The sequence below is a fragment of the Crotalus tigris genome, unplaced genomic scaffold (assembly GCF_016545835.1).
Source record: "Crotalus tigris isolate CLP2741 ecotype Arizona unplaced genomic scaffold, ASM1654583v1 scf7180000024427.8105951120:4207309, whole genome shotgun sequence".
NCBI lineage: Eukaryota > Metazoa > Chordata > Lepidosauria > Squamata > Viperidae > Crotalus > Crotalus tigris.
Window position 1 is genome coordinate 1,189,193 of NW_024100595.1, and position 27,045 is coordinate 1,216,237.

Consider the following 27,045-nt stretch of genomic DNA (forward strand, 5'->3'; position numbering starts at 1 on the left):
TGGCAATACAAATTACACAATGTACAAGAAACTCATTTTTTCTTAATTTTATTTTTTATCCAAAAGTTGCAAATAGGAAAAACAAAATGAAAACAAAATAAAATTAGAGCAAGAGACAGATCATGGGAGTTGGCAGGAAGTCCCCCTTCTAACTCTAAATAGATACCTGGACTGCACATTCCTTCACAGGAATAAAGGTAAAGAAAGGAAGAGGAAGATGTCAGCCTGGGGATTACAGGTGTGGCTGCCTCATCCCCACAAGGGCACAAGAACATAGGGAGAAGAGAGAAAACATGCCCATTGGTCAAATTCATTAGCATGATGTGGTCCCAATCTCCATAGTCAGGGAGAAGAAGAAGTAAGAGAACCAGATCTGCCAATAAAAGATTTAATAACCCCATCGCCAAAGCTCAATGGATTCCAGAGAGCATTTGGATCCTCCAGTGACCACAAAAAATCTTTTTGCAAGATCAGAATTTTTTGGTATAGAACGCTGGGGACAGTCTTGTCTTCCACTGGCCATATGGTTTTTAAGGAGCAGAGTGGGAATCAGGAGCGATGGAATACAAAGGAAGGACTTCCTATATTAGCTCAAACTATTCCACATAATTGAAGCAAATTACAGACTGAAGTGCCAAAAACCCTCAGCACTGCAGGTCTTCCAGCAACCCAAAACAGCAGAGTTTAAAGCACTTCCTGTTCTTTGCTTAAATCTTTCAGAGTGGCACCAAAACCATAGAGTTCCAAGGTCAGCTGACAAAAGGAAAAAGAATAAAAAAGGAAGTATCTAAGTGACCTGGCAGGAGGGGAGGAATTAGTCCAGATAATTAGCTCCCCTAACAAGATCAGATATTCTTTGATCAAGCTGGCTTCTCCTTATTTCTGAATCCAGTTCTTTGTATATTCTCTAAGCAATAACTTCCAGTTCTTCTAAAACAGCCGTCTCTAAATTAGTATCCACCAGATTTGATTATGCTACAATTCCCACCACCTAATTCAGAATGGCCATGTTGGCTAGGGTGATAGGAGTTTTAGGGCCAATACATTTGGAGAGCCACCAGCTTGGACAATGTTGCTTCATTAGAAAAGCCCCATCAACAGTTGCTCAAGAAATCGGTCAGTGACTTCTCTACAAAACTAGAGAGCTTTGAAGAACTACAATTTTTCTTCAATCCTGGGCTGATACTTCTTTTCATGGAAAGAGCTGACAAAGTTCCAGGTTTTTCCACAGGTAGAAATCCTTTAAAAAAGTGTGTTTTTTTAGGGGTGGGGTGGGGATATACCAAGTATGGCAATCCTAGGGATTGCCCAGGAATCAGCAATGTTGGGAAAAGATGGCTAATTCAGTCTAAGGGGTCCAGAACTGAGAATTTATTGGGCGAGGGCCAAGGTAAGGGAGAGAAGGAAAGAAGAGAGCTGAACCCCTGCCAGAGGCTGAAAGAGAAGCTGACCACTCCATCCAGAATAGGAAACAGAAGCCGCACAAGGGGGACGAGGGAGGAGCAGCATTCACAGGAAGTAGTCCGCAACAGGCTTCTTAGATGGGATGCCTCGGGTTTCTTGAGGGGCTGCTTCAAAGATGATAAATTCCTTTTGAAGGTGTTCATCCAGTTCCAAGATGGCTGCAACATTCCCACAGCTGTGGTTGGAAGAGAGAAGAGGGGTCAAATTTGTGTGCTTTAGCTTTTATCAATGCTGCACATCCCTGGACAACACATTCAGCTAATTTCAATCTTCCTCTCCCCAACCCACAGTTCTTCCTCTTCACAGGCATACCCTGTGGCAGTTTCTCACCGGTAGCAATAGTTGGGGGCTGACCACACGGTAAGAACGGTCTCGTTGAAATGCCATTTGTATCCCTCCATGACCAGCTGATGTGCCCGGCAAATCATGTCGATGTCATTTGCTGCGTTGAACTGCGCTACCACATCGCTGCCAAATAAATAGCCAGCACCTCGAGGACTGACCCCCCAGCCTGTAGTATCTAGAAGAGCAAACAAAGAGAATATCGACACACAGGAACCCAAATGGCAGGCTAATGCTAGGAAAAGGAAACATCTGGTCTTGCAGATGTTAGAATAGAAGAAATCCAATCAGTTGACAAGGAGACATTGTAGAACAGAGGTCTTCAAACTTGGCCCTTTTATTATTTGTGGACTTCAACCCCCAGAATTCCTCAGCCAGCATGCAAGGCTATTCTTTTTCCCTTTTAAAAAAAATAATTCTGGGAGTGGAAAGGAAATGGAGATGGAAATACAAAATATCTGATTATCTTTAGTGGAAGACTTTTTTAAAAGAGTTTTACCATTTATTTGATTTGCTGATGATTGCAAATCCATGCAAGATTTATTATATGTCTTCCGCAAGGTAGGGGCACAATGGCTCAGCAGTTATAGATGCTGAGATTGTCAGCTGGAAAGCTGACAGCCCGGGTTTGAGAACTGACCGCCCCGTGATGAGGTGAGCTCCCATTCCTGCCCCAGTTACTACCAACCTAGCAGTTTGAAAGCATGCAAATATGAGTAAATAGGTATTACTTTGGTGGGAAGGTAACAGTGTTTTGTACACCTAGGCATATAGTCATGCTGGCCACATGACCATGGAAACTCTCTTCAGCAACAATGGCTCCCTTGGTCAAAAAATGGAGATGAGCAACGTGCTCTAGAGTTGGACATGGCTAGGCAGGGGAAACCTTTAACTTTACCACAATGTGCTTGGGATATAATCTGCTACGGTCTCTTTTCAACTACTTCAGTCCCATCAGGGTATGTAGTAACACCCACTAACTCTTTTCGTTCTACTATAATTTTGAGTCAGAATTACAAACACAATACTCTTCAACACTGCTTTTGGCATGTGCATTTCCTATCAGATTCCACCAAACCTGTACACAATTTTAGCCATTACGGTGTCTAGTATCAAGCTATTTATTCACACAAACAGAAAAAGAAAGACTCATAGCTGTACCTTCAGGGTCAGACCATAGAAGATCACACATGGGGCCATCATGAGGAACCTCTTGTTTGCGATCTATCGTTCGGATCTGGTCCAGCGTCTGGATGGATGGGGATAAGCCACCATGGACACAGAAAATCTGAACAGAAAAGGCACACTTATACAATATACATTATGGACCTCCTTCCACTTTTTTTCTCTGATCACCTTACCCCAGAGACATAATATCTATGTGCCCCACTACCCCTTTACAGTCTCTGATATTCAGTTATGCAATTGATTAAAAACAATCAAGTGCTGGATTTGAATTAAGAGAAAACATTCATTATGAATCAGCCCTATGCCACCAGTGATTAGCCCATAATTACATCTCTTGGCAAGTAAAATGTCCCCCCCCCTATTTTTCAGACAGTAAGTCTTTCAAATCACAATCTAATCTCCTTCAGATCCACAATTCATCATGATTCAAGAATTATACTTGCATACTCACCTTGCCATCAATAATGGCAGAGAGGCTGAGGTAGTCAAAAATCTCAGTGCAATAGCGCCACACAGTGACAGAGCCATATTTTCTCAAGCACTCGTCATAAAACCCATATACCTGGGTGATCTGCCTGCTTTCGTGATTGCCACGGATAAGGGTGATTCTGTCCGGGTAACGGACCTGTAAAAAGGAGTGGACCCATTCAGCTTAGCCTACAGATTTAAAAAGGTATTAGCCAAACTTGCATCATTGCCAACACATACTGACTTTTAAATAAAAAAAGAAAATAATAATGTTAACTTATCAGGGCTTTCCTTACTTTGAGTGCCAGCAGCAGCAAGAATGTTTCAACACTGTAGAAGCCTCGGTCAACAAAGTCTCCCATGAAAAGATAGTTGGTCTCAGGTACATCGCCACCCACCTGAGGCATGGAGACATGGAACACATGAAACAGTTACTCATAAAATTAGGGAATCTACAGAAAGAAAGCAAAAAGCAGCAGAAGGCAGCGTGGAACTAGTGGGTTTCAGTACTCACCCTGAATAGCTCTTTAAGGTCATAGAACTGGCCATGGATATCCCCACAAACCTGGAAAAAAAGCATCAAGGATAAAAAAATAAAAGTTTGCTTGACTGCTGATGTCACCACACCAGTCTAAGATATTATGAAACATTCCCCCCAAACCCTTACTCACTGTTACTGGGGAATCTACTCTCTGGACATTACTTTCTTCCACCAAGATCTCTCTGTTGGAAGGAAAAGAGAGTGGTGTCATCTGGAATTGCCTTTCACATCATCAGCTGCATGCTGTAGTATAAAAGCAGCAACTGCTCAGAAGTCTACAAACACTTGCCTGGCCTTTGCACAGAGGGCTTTGACCTCACTCTCCTTGATGAGTTCACAGCGCCGCAGTTGTTCAATCTGACGGTCAAGGTCACTGATTTCAGCCATCTCTCCCCCCCTGTAAAAACGCGGAATATTGTCAAGTTACATGTGTGCACAAACACATGGATAAACATGTTGTACCCAGACTTTCTATAAGCACACAGATTCTTCTTCAAAAGAATTCCAGACCAGAGCAAACCACAACTAAGCAATGTTAAAAATACAAGTAGTCCACAACTTACAATCACAACTGAGCCCAAAATTTCTGTTGCTAAGTGAGACAATTGTTAAGTTTTGCCCCATTTTACGATATTTCTTGCCACAGTTGTTAAATGAATCACTGCAGTTGTTAAAATTAATGACACGGTTGTAAAGTGAATCTGGCTTCCCTATTGACTTTGCTTGCTAGAAGGTCACAAAAGGTGATCACGTGATCCTGGGATTACTGCAACTGTCATAAATACATGCCAATTACCAAATGTCTGAATTTGATCATGTGACCACAGAGGGCTGCTGCTACAGTTGTGTGAAAAACTGTCAAAAGTCACTTTTTTCAATGCTGGTGTAACTTGGAAAATGAAAGGTTGTTAAGTCAAGGACTACATGTATATTCTTAAAATTGTAATATTGATGAAAGCAAAGAAGAAGCTAAAGAAATTCCCCATCCCTAAAACAACCCCTAATAAACTATAGGAAAATCCCAGTTATGGGTATCTTTTCATCTACAGTCTCATCTTTGAAAACTAACAAAAAAAGAAACACCAAGACAGGCAGAATGAAATTGTGTTGAAGTATAGCTAGGCAAATACTTTCACACTACAACCAAACCACTCAGGTAGCCCATGTAAATAAGTGATAAAATGCAAGACGATTTCTTCAAATCTTCCCAATGGACTACAGAAAAGCTACACTACTGGTAAAAAAAATGGAAATACACCTTGTAGAGCCAAGGTAAGCAGTTTCTGGGATACAAATTACTGTACTAAAGTAAAAACAGCTCATAGAATATTCAACAGGTTCCTGCAAACGGCACCACTTGTTCCTTTTGTCCTTTGTGCAATCCTGCTTTATCCACCTCCCTTCAGTTCACAGCCTTCCTAAGCCCAGTTGCTCTCAAGATGAGTTGGAATACACAACTGCCATCATTCTTAAACAATTCAACATCCTTAAAGACAGCAGCAGAAATTGGAGAGGAGGAAGCAAATCTCACTGCACACGTTCATAAATACTCTGTCGAGAAAGTCACAAGAACTTTTAGGTGCCTTATCAAGGGGGGAGGGGGGAAGAAAAGAGAAAGTAAATGCGGGTGTGATATATTAAGACTCGCCCCAGACCCCCTGTGAAGCTGGCAGATCAGTCAACCCCAAGGCGTCAGAAGGAACCTCAACCCACTCTTCCCACCCCCATGGGCCAGGCTGTTGCTTCACACGAATTTTAACAGAATACGGGGGGGAGGAGAGGAAGTAGCATAAGGAAGGACCCCTCCCTCCATTACCATAGCAAGCCCCCTCCCAATATACATCCCCTCCTCTAACTTCCCGAGGCGACACCCATCAGAGAAACCTCCCTGCCGTCGCCCTGCCTCTATGCAATGAAACCGACCTCCCTCCCATGAGTCCCGCAACAATCGTGGAGAGTCCGCCGCGCTCCTCACCCGAGCTGGCAAACTCTGCCCTCTCCTCGCGCTCGTGGGGAAGCTCGCCCCTCTTCGACATGACAACCGCGCTGGAGCGCGCCAGCCCCGGCGCCCCACAGCTTCCCCAACTAGGCATCGCTTCACCGGCAGCGCCCCCCCTTCCCTCCTCCCTCCCCGGCACTCCCGCTCCCCCACCGAACTCCTGTCTCTATGGTAACCAACTTTCCCCCGGGGGCCCCGTCACGAGGGTCAAAGGGAGTCAGAGAAGAGGGCTCCTCGCGCATGCGCACGATAAAAACCCACCGCGTACCTGGAGGGTCCGGGCAGCTACGGCGGAGACAGTAGCAGCTGCTCTGCGGCTCCCTCCGGCTCCCGGGCCCGAGCCTTAACCCTCCCTCTTTCCGGCCCTCCACTAACTACTAAGCCCAGGACGTCACTTCCGCTTCCTTCCTTAGACGCAAGTGGGGAGGCGGAGCGACCTTGGCTCTTTAAAGCGGTGGAGACTCACTTGAGTTGCACGTGTGTGCACGTATATGCGTATATTTATTTATAGGTAGCGGCTTAATATTGTAAGGTAACATGGAAAAGAAGATTTTCCACGAAGGATTGTAAAAGGAGGGGGACACAGTGCCGGAAATGAGGAAATGGAAGAAACACCATCGCGAAGAGTTTTTAAGTACACTTTTTTTAAATGGTATGTGTACTATAAAAAAACTTCCGGATACTTTTTCTGTTGTGCACTTCCCGTTCCTCTTCCCTTTCCCCCAACTTCCTCGTATCATCCGGCGAGATATTATATCGCTCAGGGCAAAGTCAAAATGTCTTCCAGTTGAGTTTGACTTCTCGTTGATAAAATTCATGTAATTTCTTGGCAACAGTATGGAAATGTTTCTTTGATTCCAATCTATTACATCGCTTACTTGGAAAAGAATGTTTGATGATCATAGACGGCCAAGCATTTTCGGTCTGCAAAACTCCAGAGGACCACTAGGCGATGGCAAGAAGGCAATACAGAAAATTAGTCCATTGCTGCCACCCAGAGGTCACCCCGTATAAAAGTTAGTGTTTTGTTGCTTTTCTGGGGTTCATCTGGAGTTTTGTAGGCCATGTATGATAGCCCTGATACTCATTATTACTGAAGAGAAACACAATTTTATATTTTTAACAAGGTGGAGGAGATTGGCATAGTCTCAATATGACAGTGTGCCGCATGTGCTGTGTGTATATATCTCACAACTTTTATTAGAGCAGTGGTTCTCAACCTGTGGGTCGGGACCCATTTGGGGTCGAACGAACATTTCACAGGGGTCACCAAACAATGCAGTCTGCCATTTTTCCCCCCTTTTCCTTAGCTATGCTACTCCCTTTTATTCTATTGGCTTTTGAAAGCCAATAGAATAGACTCTCTTGAATAGAGTCTAATTCTATTGGCTTTCAAAAGCCAATAGGAATTGTCCAGGCTGTCTCTGCCCTGCTGAGCCCGCCAAAAGTCCCATTCTGCAAACGGTACTGCAAGTTGTCTGCAACGAAGGGGAGCTGTCTGGAAGTTTCCACCCCTCCCTGCTGAGCAACTACTAAAAATGTAAGTAAAAGAGGGCGCAGGGAGGGTTGCTGGCGTGCATGGGGCCCGGCGGGTGCCTTACCTCCCTTGGGCTGGGCCAACTGGTGGCCCAGCCAGTGGTCAGCCTGCGCCGTCTCTGCCGCTTGCCAGCTATGCCTCGGCCGGCGCAGAGGGCGGCACCACGCATGCGCGGCGTTCCCGAGCAGGGAAAGTCCTCGACTTACGATCGGTTGGGTAGGCTTCGACTTATGACTGGTTGGGGGTCGCAGCATTAAAAAGGTTGAGAACCTCTGTATTAGAGGCTGATCAAGACTGGATAAAGATACTACAACTACATTTTATTTATTATTAGATTTTTATCCCACCTTTATTATTTTTATAAATAAGGCAGTAAACATACCTAATCTTCCTTCCTCCTATTTTACCCACAACAACAACCCTGTGAGGTAGGTAGGGTTGAGAAAATGTGATTGGCCCAGTCACCTAGGTGATTTTTTTCATTCCTAAGGTGGAACTAGCGCTCACTGTTTCTTGATTGGCTGTCTTTATTTAAAGTTTAATTTATTTAAACAGAAATGGTTTAATACTTGAAATAGTGCTAGGCTCATCTTGTTGGATCCACTCTGAAGCTGTGAGTCTGGTATTCAGCACCTCTACCATCCTTTGGCCTCTTTCTCATTCCTGCAGAAATCAGAACGACTGTAGGCCTCTCATTTCAGCAGACTTTTACAATTGAACTGTATTTTTATATTGTGAGACCATGGTAAGGAAGGGTGAAGACACGGACTAGAACTCTTATTAATGCTACTCTATTGGCCAGAAAATAGGGAGGAGCAGTACGTTGTAAGGACATTCATAAGATTGTTTGAAAATATGACTAAAGGTTTGGAGGGGAGGGAGCTAGTGATTTCAAAAGACTTTTCCTATTGAGATTTAGCTGAAGAAGAGAAATTTCCCTACCAGAGTGAACTTTACACAGTTGAGATATTAATTCTCAAAATTGGCTCAGAATGACTGAGAATTATGGAAGTTGCAGCCCAATACATCATGAAACTGTTAGCTATATACATCCGACAGATCCATTCACTCAATGTGCCTTGCACAAACAGAACCTAAGCTGGAAAGGTAGATTAAAATCTCTTTAAGTACAGTACACAAGTAAGGAAAGGTGCCTCAGCCAAGAGCAGAGAGGAGCAGCTTAGAAACGTAAAAAATTACTTTCTATTCAGTTTAAACACATTGTGTTTGGAATTAGTTCTTTCATTAGATAACATCATTTGACACATCTCTGTTGCATGCTTGCTCAGTAACTTTAGTATATTGCATGTAATATTCCATATCACCCCATAATATTCTTAATACTGATAGGATCTTGTTAATGTTCACCTTCATATTCAGAAGGTAGGATTCTCACAGTATAATGAGCTTGCAAGTAACTAAAATTTAAGTCATTGTACCAATAGAAGAGAATCCTTGTCTTTGGCAAGTTTGAACCAGTTCTTATCAGATTCTACATTCCTCATGGGGAATTTGCTTTACAACTTCAAAGACATCTCAATCTATAGTAACATTAATCAAGAAATTTCCTAGTTACTAACAACATTAATCAAACAGGCCCCCATCTGCTGCTGCATCAAAACTGCAATGGAAATTGCAGATGAAAAATCATCTATCAACTAAGAGGAATGAGTCTTCAAAACAATTGGCAATATACGCATTGGTGCATCTGACATGCTGGACTTGTAATAATTTCTGTTTCATGTTCTCATTTTTATGGGTGTGAGTGGGCATAGAAATGCAATAAAGGGTCTTATGGAGGAGAAAAATGCAAAACAGAAATTTGCATGTAAAATACAGAAAAATGAAAAACAACCGTAGGTCAGCAGTACTACATTGCATTACTGAATTAAGTGTTCCTCTTCTTTTTTTTTTTTTTTTTTGAACACGAACTAATTTACAGTGTACAGCTACTTTTTATTCTGACTGAATTCACAGAAATTTGCTAGCATCTTTTTCCTAGTGGTGATTTCCAAGCTGAATAGAAACTAGCATCCTACTTACTTTCCATGTTTTGAGAAGTAAAAAAACTTCTTTCCTAGTGCAGAGCTTCCATCGTGCAAATGATTTCTAAGTGAGTAAGAACATTTTTATGTTTCAGTTCTGTATACAATTTCTTTCAAAATCTTGGTATGGGACCAGGAAGATTGCAATTCAACACACTGGTATGATTTATACTTTTGGCTATTCTATTAAAAATTCATGGATGTGGGTTTTTTCCATTGGGCTTATTTGTAAACATTAGTTATGATTATTTTTTTAACTGAAGAGTGGGGCAGCAATTCTCCAAGATTAATTCCCTAAACACTACAGAACAGTGATAGCTCATTATCAATCATATTCACATAGCTAATTGTTTCTCAACTGCCGGAGAAGGAATCCATTGATACAGTTCAGTGTTTCTCAACCTTGACAATTGTAAGGCATGTGGACTTCAACTCCCAGAATTCCACAGCCAGCAATGCTGGCTGTGGAATTCTGGGAGTTGAAGTCCACATGCCTTAAAATTGTCAAGGTTGAGAAACACTGATATAGTTGAAGATAGGTCAGATCCTCTCTGGTGTAATTAACACATTCCTATATCCAATCTGCCAATCTAAAAGGTTATAAGAGATTTTTGAATTTCATCTGTAGTCTCAGGTAAGAAATTGATTCTTGTAGACTTACTCCAGTCCCAACTGGAGAACAGGAACAGTAAATCATATTGCCATTGTAGCGGTTTATAATAAATATTGATATTCTCATTTGTTACTTATCATTGTGCTTAAATAACTAGCATATCTTGACACATGGCTACCAAACTGATCACAGTGCTATTCCACTAATACAACTCTTCAATTTATCCCCCCCTTCCCTATGTAAATTCTGAGTTGTTGTGTTGACTATTAAGCATTTACTTTAGTATATAGGTGATCCTTGACTTACAAAAATTCATTTAGTGACTGTTCAAAGTTACAACAGCACTGAAAAAAATGACTTATGACTGTTTTTCACACTTACGACCATTGCAGCATCCCCCAGGGTCATGTAATCAGAATTCAGACGCTTGGCAACTGTCTCATATTTATAATGGTTGCAGTGTCCCAGAGTCATGTGATCACTTTTTGCAACCTTTTGACAAGCAAAATCAATGGGGAAGCCAGATTCACTTAACAGTCGCATTACTAATTTAACTGCAGTGATTCATTTAAATTGTGGCAAGAAAGGTTGTAAAATGGGGTAAAATTCACTGTCTCGCTTAGCAATGGAAGCTTTGGGCTCAGTTGTGGTCATAAGTCGAGGAGTACCTGTATCAAATTGCTTTCCCTCTCTTACCCACATATGCTATAAGTTTAACTAACTAACAGCCTCTGAATGGGTGGTTTAAGGCCCATAAAGCACTTCCGCCCATTGTAGGTGAAATGTTGTAAAAATGTTGCACTCTCCATTTTCAATCTTCCTGCTGGCTTCCCCAGAAAAGTCATTGGGGAAGCTGACAGAGAAGGTTGCTGGATTTGAACATCCATTTCCCTTAGCACACTGTGGGATTTCTCCCTTCTATGCAGGGAGAAGAAATCTCTCATGCTGGAGGAACCGACCTCCAAATCTGATGAAAATGACCTCAGATCTGATGAAAATGCTAGCAAATGCCATCACTCTCCCTGATGGGACAGGGAGAGCGTCTAAAGAACTTTCTTGGTGTGGTGTGAGGCCGATGTCCTCTCCCTGGCACTTGGCTTAATGTCTGCAACAGATTCTGGGCGTTGAGCAAAGCGGTCACATGGTATCTCGCTTAACGATCACTTCACTCAATAACCAAGATTCCTGGCCCAACCCAATGTGGCCCTAAGTGGAGGACTAATTATTGAAAACAAGTGGACAACAGATTATGCTTCAGCTCTTCCAGTCACATTTCTGCTTTGAAATATTAAACTGTGCTTGTATTAACTAGCATGATCCAGAGTATGAACAGGAATGGAAAGTCTGCCCAAGTATAACAGGAAGTTATAGTCAGATTACTACTTCAACACAGAAATTGCCACCTCTTCAGAAATAAAGGGTTGCTGACTGCCCAATGTTTGCCTGGAATAGAATAGAGCTGGAAGGGACCTTGGAGGTCTTCTAGTCCAGCCCCGTTCAAACAGGAGAGCCTATACCATTTCAGATAAGTGGCTGTCCAATCTCTTCTTAAAACCCTCCAGTGATGGAGCGCCCACGATTTCTGGAGGCAAGCTGTTCCACTGGTTTATTGTCCTCACTGTTAGGAAGTTTCTACTTATTTCCAGGTTGCTTCTCTCTTTGATTAGGTTCCAACTATTGTTTCTTGTCCTGCCCTCTGGTACTTTGGAGAATAATTTGACTCCCTCTTCTTTGTGGTAGCTCCTCAAATACTGGAATACTGTTATCATGTCTCCCCTATGTCTTCTTTTCTTTAGACTAGCCTAATTCAATCCTGTGCCCAGTTTGTGTAGTTTAAAAGAGATCAGGGGTAGATAGACTTTTTTAAAGGTCTTTTCTATCACTCCTAGAGAGAGCTATGGTGTAGTGATTAAGGCACCAGACTGGGAAATTAGGAGACTTTGAGTTCTAGTACAACCTTACGTACAAAGCCACCTGAATAACTGTGGGTCAGTCATAGTCTCTCAGCCCTAGGAAGGAGGCAATGGCAAACCATTTCTGAAAAACCATGCTAAGAAAACTGCACAGGGACTTGTCTAGGCAGTCTCAGAGAATTGGACAGATTGAACGTAAGAGGGGGAAAAAATAGCTTCTGCCTACTTATAATTCCAAACTGGAGTTGTTGTATAGCACACAATCCTTACTGCATTTGGTACCTCCATCTTAACAAACCTACAGTCATTCCTTTTTGTAGAACAGGAAAAGTAATTATATATTAAGTTCCCTTCTGGTATTCTATATTCTGAATTGGCTTTTATGGAGTTCTTGTTGTTATGTATTTATCAGGCTAATACAAGGATTGTTTTAAGCTGTTTCTAGAGCATAATGATCATCGGTGTGCTTCCCAGAGATTTTGTGATAGGCTTGAAACTACTATGTTTTCAATCGTGGACATTTCCAAGGGGTCAAAAAAAATCTAAATAGCTACTTTAGAGACAGAGCATCCTCCAAACAGGCTCCAACTGGTCAGTTGAATGAAATGTAGATGTTTTTCTCAATTAAAAAAAACCTCATTAAGTTCTTTAATGTCCTTGCTATGTCTTATCATCAGATTTAAAAACCGAAGTTCTGATCTCTGTCTGCCCCACCCTTTTTTTGTCAGAATGCTGTCTGGCTCCATCTGAACAGGAAATGATGAGATCGAGGTCAGAATTCTTGTTTCCCAGGCAAAATGAAAGGAAGCCAGGGGAAAGTACTGCAAACCAGGAGCAGCAGCGTGATCTCACAAGGACCAGAGCAATCTTCCCATTTGTAAAGAAAAAAAAAAAAATAGCAAAAATGAAATTTGAAGAAATTGCCTTGCCTTTCTGTTCAATTGGGTTTTTGCTAGAGCAGAAGAAAATAGATTTAAAAGAATGTCAATTCCTTCCACTTTAATCTACAAAAATAGGTGTTCTCCTATAACTGTATTTGAATCGCCTCCGAGAACTGCTTTGAATGTTAGAATTGTTAATACCAAAACATCTCTTTGAAACTTTCACATAACGGAAAAGAAAAAAAACACCTAGGGGCTAGACCAGGGGCAGGCAACCTTGGCTCTTTTATGACTTGTGGACTTCAACTCCCAGAATTCCTGAGCCAGCATGGCTTAGCATGGAAACCTCTCCCTTTCCCCTCAGCACGGCTGGCTCAGGAATTCTGGGAGTTGAAGTCCACCAGTCATAAAAGAGCCCAGGGTTGCCTACCCCTGAGTTAGATGAACTACTGATTTACCAGAGCTAAAGGGGACTCTTCTCTGGCAGAATTTAGGATTAGCCTTCCCCTAATTTTAATGCTAGGACTATAAATTCCCAGGTTGCTGGTTGAAAAGTGAGGAATTTCCTGATAGAACAATTAATCAATGAACAGCTTGCCTCCAGTTGTGGGTGCTCCATTGCTGGAGATTTTCAGGAAAAGATTAAACATCCATTTTTCTGGGATAAGGACTCCTGCTTTTAGAAGACTCACAAGGTCCCTTCCAGCCCCGATTCTGAGAAGTCTAAATTCAGGGTGCCTTGATTTATTAAGCCTGAAGCAGATGGCCAGAATGACTAATCACTGAAGCAGGTTTCCATGCTACCCTGTGCCTGCAGCACTTCCCATCACTCGCTCTGGCAGCACCATCCCACAAGGACATAAGGGGATACACTGGAGTAATGAAATGGATGGTAATAGCTACAGAATGTCTTGTGCCTTGGAACTCAAAACAAGAGGCTGTTTCAAAAGCTGAAATGAAATTCACGGGGGGGGGGATAGAGAAATAACTACAATTTGGACCAGAATTTCCCTTGTTAAGTCGCATCCAATTTTATGACCCTTTTTGCTATGGCTGTTAAATGAATCACTGCATTGTTAACCGAATCATGCAGTTGTTAAGCGAATCTAGCTTCCCCTATTGACTGTGTGCTGGAAGAAAGCTGGGAAGGTCAGAAATGGAAATCATGTGTGTCACACACACACAGACACACACAGATGCCGCAACCTGGTAAATACATGCCAGTTGCCGAGCACTCAAATTTTGATCATGTGACTATGTGACTGTGGGGCTACCATGACAGGTTGCATGTGTGAGGACAGGTTGCAACTCACTTTTTTCGGTACCATTGTAATTTCAAATTGTCATTAATCAAATGGTTCTAAATTGTCCTTCCACCTAATGGCAGGAGTATTTTTGTTGTTGTTGTTAACTGGAAAAAGCAATCACTTTGCTCAGGTTCTGCCGAGGGACAAGAAAAAGAGGCACTTGCAATGTTTAAATAGATTTTTATTTCAAGAGGTCTGCGAGTCAGATGTCCCTGCTCCGGAGACATTTTGATGTTTTGGCCGCAGACCAGGAGTGTCGTTCACCAGAAGAAGCTGGATTTCACATACAAAGATGGGGATGTGTGAGAGAAGGGAGTAAGTCAGAACTTCTAGGTTTTTCACAGCAAGACAAAGATTTACACCTTTCTCTTACGAGGGAAGCTGGCAAAAGGGACAGGTGAGGGTGAGGGGAGGAGGGGGACGGGGGGGAAAACAGTCAGCAGACATCACAGTAGCCCAGGCACAATATAGCAACAAGAGAGCAGACAATGTAACCAAGCCTCTGATTTTTAATAAGCGTGGTTGGAAATGAAGAGAGACTCGCTGGCAGCTGCTCCGGTTTGGCCAGATGAAACATATTTACCTTGGCAGGCAAGGCTGTTGGCCTGTAAGGGGGGAAAAGTCACAGTGAGAAGAATAGGACCTGTCCCAAGTCAAAAGCAGAAATAGCACATCACTTCGCTTTCCCTGCCTTATTGCGCTCAGGGACAGCCACAGCAGAAACTGAGGGGAGCTATCAAAGTCCTTTCTCTTGTTGAAGGAGACAAAGAATTGCAAGGAATCTCTTTCCCACAAGACTTCTTTTGTGGCAGAATTGCTGGCAAATACAATAATAATAACAACTTTATTGTCACTTTGAAAGTACACCAATCGGCATACATCAAAATGAAATTTTGTTGCATACAGCTCTCAAAGGGTCACCACCTCCAATATACTTGTTTGTAGCCAGCTCAGTTACAGATCTTCCATTTTAGTCTCTAGGGAGCGCAAGACAACCTCGCCTCCTTTCCTTTTTCTGATGTTGTCTCTTCCACCTTTTCCTTAAAGAGGCCTCGCTCCTTTTCGCCTCTGGAGAATGCTGCCGCCTCCACCAATTCCTCCAAAAGCCTCTCTCCCATCCTCTGGGCCTGCCGACAGCCTCATCCAAGACCTCCCATTTTCAATCTCTTTCCCCCAAAAGGGTCCTGGGTAAGTGTGACCCACCAGCATGATATAGAAATAGCACTCAGACTTATCTGCCCCATAATGCTTTACAGCATTATTTGCAAATTGCCCCCCCCCAAGAGCCAGGATCGAACTCCAGGCTGTGAGCAGAGTTTGCCTGCAATGCTGCATTCCACCAGGTAGACTCTTGTGAAATGCAACATCACAAATCATTCCCACTCAAGTTGCTTCACCATTCTGTTTTTTCACTTAATCTTCTTGCCTCACCTTAATTAAAAAGTATATCTAAAACTTTATATGCTTAACTTTTGGGGAAACTGGCTTTTTAAACTCTTTCATGGATTACACATGTACTTTTCCACAATTATAACCCCTTGCTAAACCCTGCTAGATGTAACATACCAAAGCACGCTTGACGTATTCCTCCTGGGCGTTCTTCAAGTTTTCTTTCTTGCCACTCCAGGCCTTGAGGGCCGAAGCTTGGAGGGCACGGCCATAAGAGAAAGTCAAAGCCCATGGCTTGTGCAGAGGGCACTTATTGATGGCATTCAAATTGATGGAAGCCTCTTCCTCACTCTGACCTCCAGACAGGAAAGTGATGCCTGTGACCACAGGAAGAACGTAAGTAGGCCAGACAAAACTAAACATGGATTTAAGGTCTATGGAAAATAGCTTTAAGAAGGAGGAAGTGTTTTTATGGGGAAATTCAACATTGAGAAATCCAGGAGAGAAATTCAAGGATTCCTGCATTCTTTCTATCTACCCTGATCCTTCAAGAAAATGGTTCCAGTTATATAGGTGGGGGTGCACCTTGTCTACACTTACAAAATGGGGGAGTCCTCAAGGGGGGGGGATTCTATATGACTCCAATAGCAAACATGATATAAATATCAATAATATCACAGGTCAGTTTTCCCCAACTGGATGTGTAGGATCTATATTTCCCAAAGTTCCAGTTCCCACAGACTCAAATAACTGAAGAAGCCCAAATGCACACAGGTAATCCTCTATGGCTGTGCATGTGTCTGCATGACCCACTTTGGGATTAGAAGCAGGCAGAAAAGTGGGGTGTTAGAAGCTTGATTTTTCTTACCAGGCACTGCTGGAGGGACGGTGCGGCGCAGGGCAGTCACGGTGGCAAATGCAATTTCCTCAGGCGCGTATTTGGTAGTACAGGCATGGCCGGGTGTCACCATGTTTGGTTTGAGCAGGGTCCCCTCCAGGTAGACATGATGGTCACTTAAGGCCTTGTACACAGCAGCCAGAACCTGTCCAGAGAGTGAATCAAGGCAAGAAATAATTGGTAAGATTTCTATTGTCAAAAGAATTCTCATTTGCATTAGGAGCCTCCTTTTCCAGTTACAAGGCATGCAAAAGGCTTTTCCACCTGTACCCACTGAGGTCTGTGGAGGAGCCCCCTAACCCATCCTCACCTTCTCTGTCACATACTGGCAGCGTTTGAGGTCATGGTCACCATCAGGAAGGATTTCTGGTTCCACAATAGGAACAATTCCATTCTGCAGTTCAGGGAAAGGAGAGGCATTATAATGATTAGAACCCCAAATTGATAATGCATTTTTTTTAAAATCCCATTTCAGAAACCAGTGCAGCCCCTTTTCAGGTCACAGACTGTATTCAACTTTGGAGCAGTGTGCAGCAATACACCACTTGCCAGATGCCTCCTAAGCACCTTTTAAGGTGCTGGTATTAATCCAATGTGGCTGAGGGCTTCCCTGCCTGAAATATGTTCCTCTTGTTCACACAAATCCATTGGTCATTAAGAACTTCATGCTGTTCCTTTGTGTCCCCTCTGTTGGAGAGGCCCCAGCCACATTGCTCTTCAGAAACTTGTTTGCCCATCCCCCATCCCGTTACTTAGAAAATCACCAGCTTTTTAAACCATTGCAAAAAAGGCCATAAAATTAGGTGATCAATCTGTTTTACAACTACAAGTTACAACCGTGGAGCAGACTACTATGGTGATAAGTTGAGGACTACCTTGCTTTTAATTATACACTGATTTTCAAATTAGGTTTTTCACTTTCTTAGCTCCCTTAGCTCTTGCCCAAGTAAAAAGGTAGAATATAAATTTAAGAAGTAAAGCTAATATGATTATTCCTTGTGGGTTCCCTTTTTTCTTCTTCATATTAAAATTATAAATGGCGATTTTTAGAGAAATCTAAAATGTGGGTTTTTACAGATTTTAACCCCTGCCATAAACAACCACTATTTTCAGGAGAAAACAACCTTTTTCCTTTCCCCTGGGAAAATTTACAATCAAGTATCTAACTCCAGCCACGGGAAAAATAAGGACATTGAAAAAGGTCCTTGCAAAACTGCCCAGAACTATTTCTGTTGATAGGAGACCACAAAACAGCGATTTCAACACCGTCCTCTTGAGACACACTTGGCAGCTGAATGACGACATTAAGGAGCTCTGCTTGTCTCTCAACCCAGCCAGCTAAGAATTTTTAAGGAGAGATCAAACTTTGGCTCTGTTCCATGAATTGCATTTGCTCCATTATGATGCATTCTGTCCATTAAATATCAGTGGCTACATCGATCATCACTGAGGCAAAAAAAAGGGGGCCAAAAAAGCCAACACACGCTAGGCTGCATCAACAGAGGGATAGAATCAAGAACATGTGAAGTGTTAATAACCACTTTACAATGCCTTGGTAAAGCCACACTTGGAATATGGCATCCAGTTTTGGTCACCACGATGTAAAAAAGATGTTGAGACTCTAGAAAGAGTACAGAGAAGAGCAACAAAGATGATTAGGGGACTGGAGGCTAAAACACATAAGGAACGGTTGCTGGAATTGGGTATATCTAGTTTTATGAAGAGAAGGATGAGGGGGGACATGATAGCATTATTCCAATATCTCAGGGGCTGCAATAAAGAAGAGGGAATCAAGCTATTTTCCAAAGCACCTAAAGGCAGGTCAAGAAGCAACGGATGGAAACTAATCAAGGAGAGAAGCAACCTAGAACTAAGGAGAAATTTTCTGACAGAACAATTAATTAGTGGAACAACCTGTCTCCAGAAGCTGTGAATGCTCCAACACTGGAAGTTTTTAAGAAGAGACTGAACACTCAATTTGTCTGAAATGGTGTAGGGTTTCCTGCCTGAGCAAGGTCCCTTCCAATTGTTTTATTATTACTATCCAACGACAGCCTAATGTCGTTGTGCACCCACCTGCTGGCAGATGCTGGCATAACGAGCAAGCACATTGGCATTCTCAATGATGGCCAGGTAGGAAGGGGTGGTGGGAGTGATCTTCAAGACACAGCGCCACTTGGCAAAGTCAGCACCATCCTTCTTGTACTGGGCACAGCGTTCAGACAAGCCATCCAGACCTACAAAGTTAGGAAGAGATTATAAGAATAAACTTCTTTGAATGCCTCAACCTGAACCTTTCATTGCTACATGAATCCAGGTTTATAATCCATAATGTCGGCCACCTCTCATAATCTGCTCACACATATTTGCTCACCCTGGGTGGTGGTCTCTCCATTAGTCCCGGCAAGAGGCACAACACCTTTGTCCACCTGCACAGAGGGAAGAAAGGAGGAATATCTGTCAAACCAATGACTGATCGCTCCATTCTCATCAATACACCCCTAGTTTCCAATAGTGATTAGGGCAAAAATATAAACATTCCCTTTTCATCCCTATCAGTGGTCTGTGTCTTTCTCAGTCTTGGGTCCTCTACCAGAGCTCTGGGAGACTAAGGTCCTGGTACTTCTCCTCATATACGTAATCCTCAACTTACAACTTGTGACTTAGTGACCGTTCAAATTTATGACAGATGTACTTTGGGGCTTACGACCCCAGATTTGAAGTTCTGCCGTTATATGACCAAATTTAGGGTGCTTAGCACCAGCTGGACACATTTATGGCCATATTTACAGCTGTTTGCAGTGTCCTCCAGTCCTGAAACCCATTTTAGTTACTTCCGGTTTTCGGCAAAACCATGCCAATAGAAGACCACTGGTTCACTTAAAGACAACAGTGTTTGCTTAACTTTCGGAAAATACACCAGCCCTTGAAATTCTAATCTATCAAATTAATTGAATATAGGAATAGGAAACAATAGCCAATCCAAATGAAAAAATTATAAAGGCACCACTCTGAATATTTTGATATGGTTGTCAATCTGTTTCAGTAGCAGAACTTTGTAGCCACCATTTCTCTACTCCCTTGTTGGTCCCCCCCCCCCATTAAGCACATTAAAGAGATTCCAGTGTTTAGTATCCAAAAAGCTTCCTGTTCATTAAACTGGAAAAAAGAATTATGTTCAGTACAGTTAATCATAAAAGGTGCAAATCGCTGCGGACATGGCATATCCTGTCTTCCTACATAGAATGCTTCTTCAGAGACAATATATAGATATGTTATAAACCCACTTTATTCAATCCAGTGGCATGAATGGGTGAAATCAAATGTTCCGTTCCTTGCATTCTGTTCAGATTTGTTCCCACCATTCCATTCCCACAGTTTTGGGTTTGGCAACCCCCCTAATTAAAACCCATGAGATGCTTACCTTGATGCCAACCAGGGCACCTTTGTCCTTAATGACCTTTGTGAAGAGATTCCCATCATCAGCTTTTTGGTACATGGTCTCATGGAAGAGGATCACACCACCGATGCAAGGGTTGACGCGGGCATCTGCGGTGAAGAGCAGTTGCCTATAAAAACGGCGGTTTTCTTCTGTGTTTTCGGTGCCAATGGACTGCAGGCGTTTGGCAATGCTGCCTGAGAGGCAAAAAGACAAAGCAGAAATTTGTATCAAGTGCTCAATTCGAGACCTGCAGGCCTTTTAAAGGCCTGTCTTCCCCCCCACATCTATTTTTTTCCCACTGCCTCGCCAACCCCAGCCCAACGCCTCTCAATGTGCCTCTTTGGCTCTTACCAGTAGACTCATCAGCTGCTAGGATGCCTTTGCCGGCTGCCACAATGCGGAGAGCATTTTCTGACAGCTCTTTCTTCTGCTCTGGAGTCAAGGCTGGGTATTGGTGAGGCATCTTGGATGACTAAACTAGAGAAGGCCAGGAAGTGTTAATGGCTTGGCAATGGAAGATCCTTTGACTGAGAGGATGGATCAGCAGGGGGATCCACGTGCTCTTCTGAATTCCCAAAAGCATAGCAATAACAACAATTTTAAGCCCAAAATCATGACACAAAATACATTGGGGGGGAGGGAGGGGAAACAAAGATTTTCTGTGCTTTATCAATTCCTGCACTAGATCATGCTCAGGGGAGCCTTAATCTTGTCCTTCCCAATTCTGAGACGTTACAGGTAGGCTGGAATGCAACCCTATCATTGTTAGCCAGCAGAAGCCCAGGATAACAATCCCAGTGTGAAACATCTGAAGGGTTTCCTAATTAGGGAAAGAAAGCTAAGAATATATTCATCCTGAGCCACGATTTCCAACTACTGTGATGGTTTACATGACTGGCCATTTACAAACCAGGTCTCCTTGTTCCTTCCCACTGCAACACAACCACACATCTATCCCTGATGAACCACCCGATGTTTCTGCAGAGACAGAGAATATGTTACCATAGAGATTAGAGGATTTCCGTTCAGGTTAAAAGGAGGCCCCTAAACATCCAGTGTTCCTGTAAAGGGAACAAATGAACCCAGCCAAGGACATTTCAAGGACAAGGAAATCTTTTATTCTCATTTTCAGCTTTCCTAACCCCCAATGTTCTGGTAAAGCCTCTCTTTCACCTAGTCTCATATCTTTCGTTCTGCAAACTACTATAGATTTAAAAAAAAAAAAGGAAAAAAGCATTAACTTAGAAAACGAGTTTGGGGCGCAAAACCGGAACTTTTAAGAGTGGGGATTACACTGGAAGGAAGAAGAAAGGCAAAACCCCACATCCCTGAATTCTCCGGCGCAACAGTTAACAGATTAAACTTTGCCACGTGACTTCATCTCCTGCTCCCCCTCCCCAAGTGGTTTCTTTTCCCTCCGTTCAGCAAATATTACCTCTCCAAAACAAGAGTCTTGCATATATATATATATATTTTTTAAAAAATGAAACAGGTAGATAAATTAGAACTGTCTCCCCAACCTTGTAGCAATGCTCACTGTTCCCCTCCCCCACTTTCAAATCAAGATGGCTCACCGCTCTCCTCCTTCAGAAAAGTACTAAAGCGTTTGCGCGGGGAAACAGCAGCAGCAGCTACAGACAGCGAGGGCGCCCGAGTGAGGAGCTCCAATCGAACGCAGAGCCCCACCGTTCCAAAATCGAACGTCACGTAACTTGGGCGGAAAAGGGTGAGAAGTTGACTCATTAGGGTTGGGGGGAGGGAAGAGACTTAAAGGGCCCGAGTTCTTTCTTCGCATCACGATAAAGTATTTAAAAGACACACACACACAAGGAAACGAAGCATAACGTGGGTGGAAGGCTCTGCTGAGTCGCGCCCGGGAAAAGGACGGTATAATTCGCATGGCTTGGCCGTGATTGTGCAAAAAAAAATTTTTTTAAAAAAAATGGATAGTCTAAGCAGTAAAATTACACAATAAAATGTGATATTCCAATGGCAATTTAAAGGCAAGGGAAGCCTGGGTTAGAATCTCCATACACAGTAACGGCACTGAAAAGATACAACAATCCTCTCTTCAGTTACCCTGTCTGATAATTGAAGGGCAGTTAAAGATCATGAAGGAATCAAACCCAACTGCTGAAGTTACATCAAATGGGTGACTCCATAGGGTTCCCCCCCCCCTTTCTCCTTAATATCCTCTCCAACTTCAGTTTCAGTACTGACCTTTCAAGGGGAAACCTGATCACTCCTCCTTCATCTCTTCTGTCCTTTCCTGAAGGACACCCTACTATTTATGGATCTCGCCCTACCCCACCCTGGGCCCATGAGAGCTGGATCTCAGCTACCAAAAAGAATGCTCTGGGCATATATGGACTGAAAGATAGCAAAATGCCATGGATGTGATAAGAGGGAAGCAGGAGCATGAAGAAAAGAGGCCGGGTGGAAAAATCCCAGGACTTTGGATGCCTGCCACATCTGCCCAAGCCTTGCAAGCTGATGCACTTCGGTTGGGGTCGCTCATCTGGAAACACTAGGTCAGAGGTAGGCAACCTTGGCTCTTTTATGACTTTGTGGACTTCAACTCCCAGAATTTCTGAGCCAGCCATGCTGAGGGGACAGGGAGAGGTTTCCAAGCTGAGCCATGCTGGCTCAGGAATTCTGGGAGTTGAAGTCCACAAGTCATAAAAGAGCCAAGGTTGCCTACCCCTGCACTAGTTGTTCCAAAGAGCCCCTAAGTAGGGGAACTTCCTGACACAAAACATAGCAAAGGCTGCCAGTGTAGATTCTTTGGCGGCAATGGCTAGGGAAGATGGGTGGGAGATGACTGCTCTCAGTCCTGTTTGTTAACCTTCCTCTGATATGGAAGAAACACAATGGAAGTAGATGCTGTGTTAGACAAGCCTTTGGCCTAGTCCTGCATGCTTGTTTTTATCTTCAGGATCAACATTATAGATAGGGGAAAGATCAGATGGAGGGATTCTTAACAGGAATTTTTTTGGCTGGGGAATTCTGGGAGTTGAAATCCACCTGTCTTAAACTTAACAAGTTTGAGAAACACTGCTTTAGTGCTAGGAGTCAGTGGCTCAGCAGTTGGAGACCATAGAATTAGGCTTTTTTTTAATAAGATAAGCTTAAGTGGCATTGTCCTGTGCCAGTCTAGCAGTGTTGATTCCAAGAACCTAGGGCTGGCAAGTGAAGAAGTAGAGATACTGTGTTCATACAACACAATGAACTGGTTTCCTGGGTTACACCAACTCAACTCCTGTAGTTAATTATTAGTATGTGGTATGAAGACAATATGTTAATTCCACAAAACATGATTACAATTCTATGACCATAGTCCATGACAGTTTAACACAACCAATCTAATCTACTGAGCTTTAAATGATATTTTAAAAAGGAACTGAGTTTGTACAGTATCTTAATCCAAATCAGTTTTTTCACAAAACCTATGTTTATTGGTTGAAGAAATAGACCGAGTGGCAAAACACTTTCTGCTTACTCAAAAGCAAAAACAAACTTATTTGAAATTTTAGGAGCCAGGTGTGTTGGGGAGGGAGATTTTGGTTGTACCTAAAGAAGTCTTAATTGCAATCCATTTCTTAATGACATAGACACAATCACACTCGTGACTCTAATGCATCTTCCTAGTTTGTTTACTGGAAATTCACGGTGAAACATTCAGTAGAATTACTAATTACTGAGTAAGGATCATACATAAATGCAGATACCCCTAGAAGTTTCCAGGCAGAATATTAATATCAAGGAACAACTGTTGAATAGTCTTGTAACAGAGTGCTGCCTATTCTTCTGGAATGAATTCAGTTGTTAAGGGAAACAACAAATGGAAGATAAGGTAATGTAAAGAGGCATTTGCCAAGGTGGGAAGCAGCACTCCTAGTGAGTTATCTGATGCCCCAGTGCCTAAGCCAGTGTTTCTCAACCTTAGCAGCTTTCAGATTGAGACACTGCTGAAAATTGCTAAGGTTGAGAAATATTTGCCTCCAAGGGGAGAGAGGCAGCACTGTTTGATTTATGACAGGAGACAGGTGGCCAGGTCCCTCTGCTCTCAGTATATCAGCATCTCACTAGTTTTGCCTGAATTTCCTAAGCCTGCCTAAAACCTTTAATGATAGCCTAAGCCAGGCTGAATCCACAGGGCTTCTTTTGGGATGGTTACGGTAACTGCTGAGTCACAGGCTCTATGCTGGATCTCAGATAGCAAGCAAGCGACAGAGTGGGGAGCCCCCTCCTTCCCCCCCCCTGCCACTTATGGTCCTTTCTATAGCCCTGTCAAAACTAAAGGATAATTTTTGAAGAACAGATGCAACTCTTGGAGACAACTGCTCCAGGGATGCTTTGCCCTACAGTGACATCTCTGGCTTTAAATCTGAAAGATAATTATATTGCATGCAATTATTCTTATTCGTTTTAGGGATTTCTGTAGATCAGACATGTAATATTGTAGATACAAGATGGAGAGGCCAGCAGTTAGACCAGTGGTTCTCAACCTTTTTAATGCCGCGACCCCCCAACCGGTTGTAAGTCGAGGACTATTCAACTGGTGCAGCATCGTTTGCAGAATGGGACTTTTGGCGGGCTCAGCAGGGCAGAGACAGCCTGGATAATTCCTATTGGCTTTTGAAAGCCAATAGAATTAGACTCTATTCAAGAGAGTCTATTCTATTGGCTTTCAAAAGCCAATAGAATAAAAGGGAGTAGCACAGCTAAGGAAAAGGGGAAAAGAAAATGGCGGACTGCATTGTTTGGCAACCTCCGTGAAATGGTCGTTCGACCCCAAATGGGGTCCCGACCCACAGGTTGAGAACCTCTGAGTTAGACCAACCCACAATAGGTATCAGGATTTATGAAACCTAATAACTTGACTCACGTTTCCAGTCCCCAAAGTTCCTTTCATAGCTTGGCTTAAGCAAGAGTGTGAACAGCTGAGTTCCCCAGTGCTTCAATAAAGAGGGGGGAGCTTCAGAGTGAGCACATTGTGGATGGGGGTAATAGATAAATTTTCAATTCAATGCATTCATCTTCAGCTTAAAAAGAGTTTCTCTGGAGGCTGGTAAGAACATGTAATCAAAAGCAGTTCATGAAATCAAAGCAGTTTTATCATTTGGATGAAATAGACTCAGACACATGTAATATGTAACACAATAAAGTTTTTGAGTTTCTGTAAGATAGTCTTGCAATAAACTATAATACAGAGTTTTATTCCAAGATTGTGACAGGGACTCAAGGATAACTGAAGAAAGGAGCTACCTATGAAAGTTATTCAAAACTACTCCTGATTTTCAGCCTCAGTAAAGCCAATAAAAGCAACATAGATCATTTATAAGGTACTACTACAGAGTCTTTAACATAACATAAAGATCTAACAAACCAATGGTTTAATTAATAAGCCAAAAATGTAGACAGCCTTTCTCACATTTTTATGAATCGTTTTCACAAGTGATATAAAAATATATTTAGTCTGGAATATTAATGGATTTTAATGCAGGATAGAAAGCCATGGGCAGATTTAAAAAAAAATGAAAATATCCATTGCATTTAATGGGTTGGACTGAGGTATGGACATACTTAGAGTGTGAAATCAATTATTTTTATATATTCCAATGGTGTATATTCAGCCATATATTTTTTTGCAAACAAGTTACAGATACTCTACAAGGAGCAATATAAATTATTACACATGGAAACCTCCTACCATCCAGGCAAAAGGATGAAAGATGCTTAGGAGCAAGGAAAAAAGAGAAAGTGCAAAATAGCAGCATAGATATAAATTTGTTGACTTAGGTTGCAAGTGACACATTTACAGACAAAAAGATTAGATACCTCACAAGAATGTAGAGAAAACACTGAGACCCAAACATTTATGGTCTGCAGAGCAGGAAATGGTGTGAGCAGCACTTCCTCAAACCAGCAACCAGTAACTTGTACTTTTTGCAAGTCATACTAGTCAGAGAAAGAAACAGCTGTCTTATGCATGGTGTGAGACACTAACAATAAACTTCTGGGCCCAGTCAGAGCAGAGAAACACGATTCCAAACAGGACTGGAACTTAAATCTTCTCAAATAGACAGCACATACACATACAGAAACACAGGAATGCAAAAGTACTAAAATCCCTGAAGGGAAGGATGGATGAATGGCCTAGAAGAGAGGGAGCTATGCCTGTTAAAAAATAACAGGAAAAAAACACCTCCATTTTAGGGTCCTGTTAAAAAAAGATAATCAAAATATGAGATGGATAGTTTTGAGCTGGGAAAACTTAACCTGCACGGTGAATCTGCAGCTAACCTATTCAATGACACTATTTTTCCAGCACAGCCATTGTGATTTAACACCCTCCCCAGGACCCCGATTGCAACCTACCCCCATCTCTCCCCATCCCCCGGCTCATTCCTATGGAGAAAAATGCCGAGGCAAAGCTGATTTCTCTCTTGACAGTCTCTGCTCTCACCAACCTTGCTCTCCTCTAAAACTATCATGTGAAATCTCCCTCCCCCCAATCTTTTGCCCCCCCCCATACCGTGGGTACAGCAGGGGGCTCTGGCGAGACACTGGCTGCTCCGGAGGGCACTTGCTGACTGGCAAGAGGCAAAGACTGGAGGAGGGCTATAAAAAGAGGGAGCAGTCACTGGGCGGGGCCGGGCTAACCTTCTCCTCAACCCCTGACCTTTTGTCAGGCAGGCTAAATATAGGCCCCGGGACCTGAGCAGGTGAAACACGAGGCTCTTGACATTCCTTGCAGAGCAAGAAAGAGCGAGAGGGTCACGAGATGAGGGAGGGGGGACCATCCAACCCCCCCACCAAGGAGGCATTGCTCAGTTGCAACACACTTTCTGTTCTTCAGACCCCTTCCTACTTGGACCCCTCTAAGCCCCCCCCCATGCAGAAATAGTTGGTTAGCAGATACTCCCGTTCCTAGTTTTCCCCTTCCCCTCTTTGCCATTCGCTATGAAGGCACCACCCTCTTACCAAATCTCCTTCTCCTGGTATCTCACTTGGA

At 42.8% G+C, this 27,045-nt stretch overlaps 2 protein-coding genes across 3 annotated transcripts; both read right to left on the bottom strand.

Moving 5' to 3' along the window:
* Nucleotides 1-32: 32 nt before the first annotated feature.
* PPP4C (protein phosphatase 4 catalytic subunit) lies at nt 33-6,389 on the bottom strand. The gene is made up of 9 exons (XM_039330363.1): nt 6,271-6,389; nt 4,293-4,400; nt 4,134-4,185; nt 3,977-4,027; nt 3,759-3,860; nt 3,446-3,619; nt 2,968-3,094; nt 1,795-1,984; nt 33-1,639 (listed from the first exon to the last, which is right to left on the bottom strand). The coding sequence occupies exons 2-9, from the start codon at nt 4,388-4,390 to the stop codon at nt 1,510-1,512; spliced, it is 924 nt and encodes a 307-aa protein (XP_039186297.1). The 5' UTR covers nt 4,391-4,400; nt 6,271-6,389; the 3' UTR covers nt 33-1,509.
* An 8,072-nt stretch (nt 6,390-14,461) lies between these two features.
* Nucleotides 14,462-26,720, bottom strand: ALDOA (aldolase, fructose-bisphosphate A). Of its 2 annotated transcripts, none has more exons than XM_039330310.1 (9): nt 26,566-26,720; nt 20,379-20,504; nt 20,010-20,221; nt 18,960-19,014; nt 18,662-18,822; nt 16,896-16,979; nt 16,556-16,730; nt 15,865-16,064; nt 14,462-14,903 (listed from the first exon to the last, which is right to left on the bottom strand). In XM_039330310.1, exons 2-9 carry the CDS (start codon nt 20,488-20,490, stop codon nt 14,808-14,810), a joined length of 1,095 nt encoding a protein of 364 aa, XP_039186244.1. In that variant the 5' UTR covers nt 20,491-20,504; nt 26,566-26,720; the 3' UTR covers nt 14,462-14,807. The 2 variants fall into 2 exon arrangements, with proteins under 2 accessions (XP_039186244.1, XP_039186245.1); XM_039330311.1 differs by lacking the exon at nt 26,566-26,720 and adding an exon at nt 21,602-21,625.
* Nucleotides 26,721-27,045: the final 325 nt, after the last annotated feature.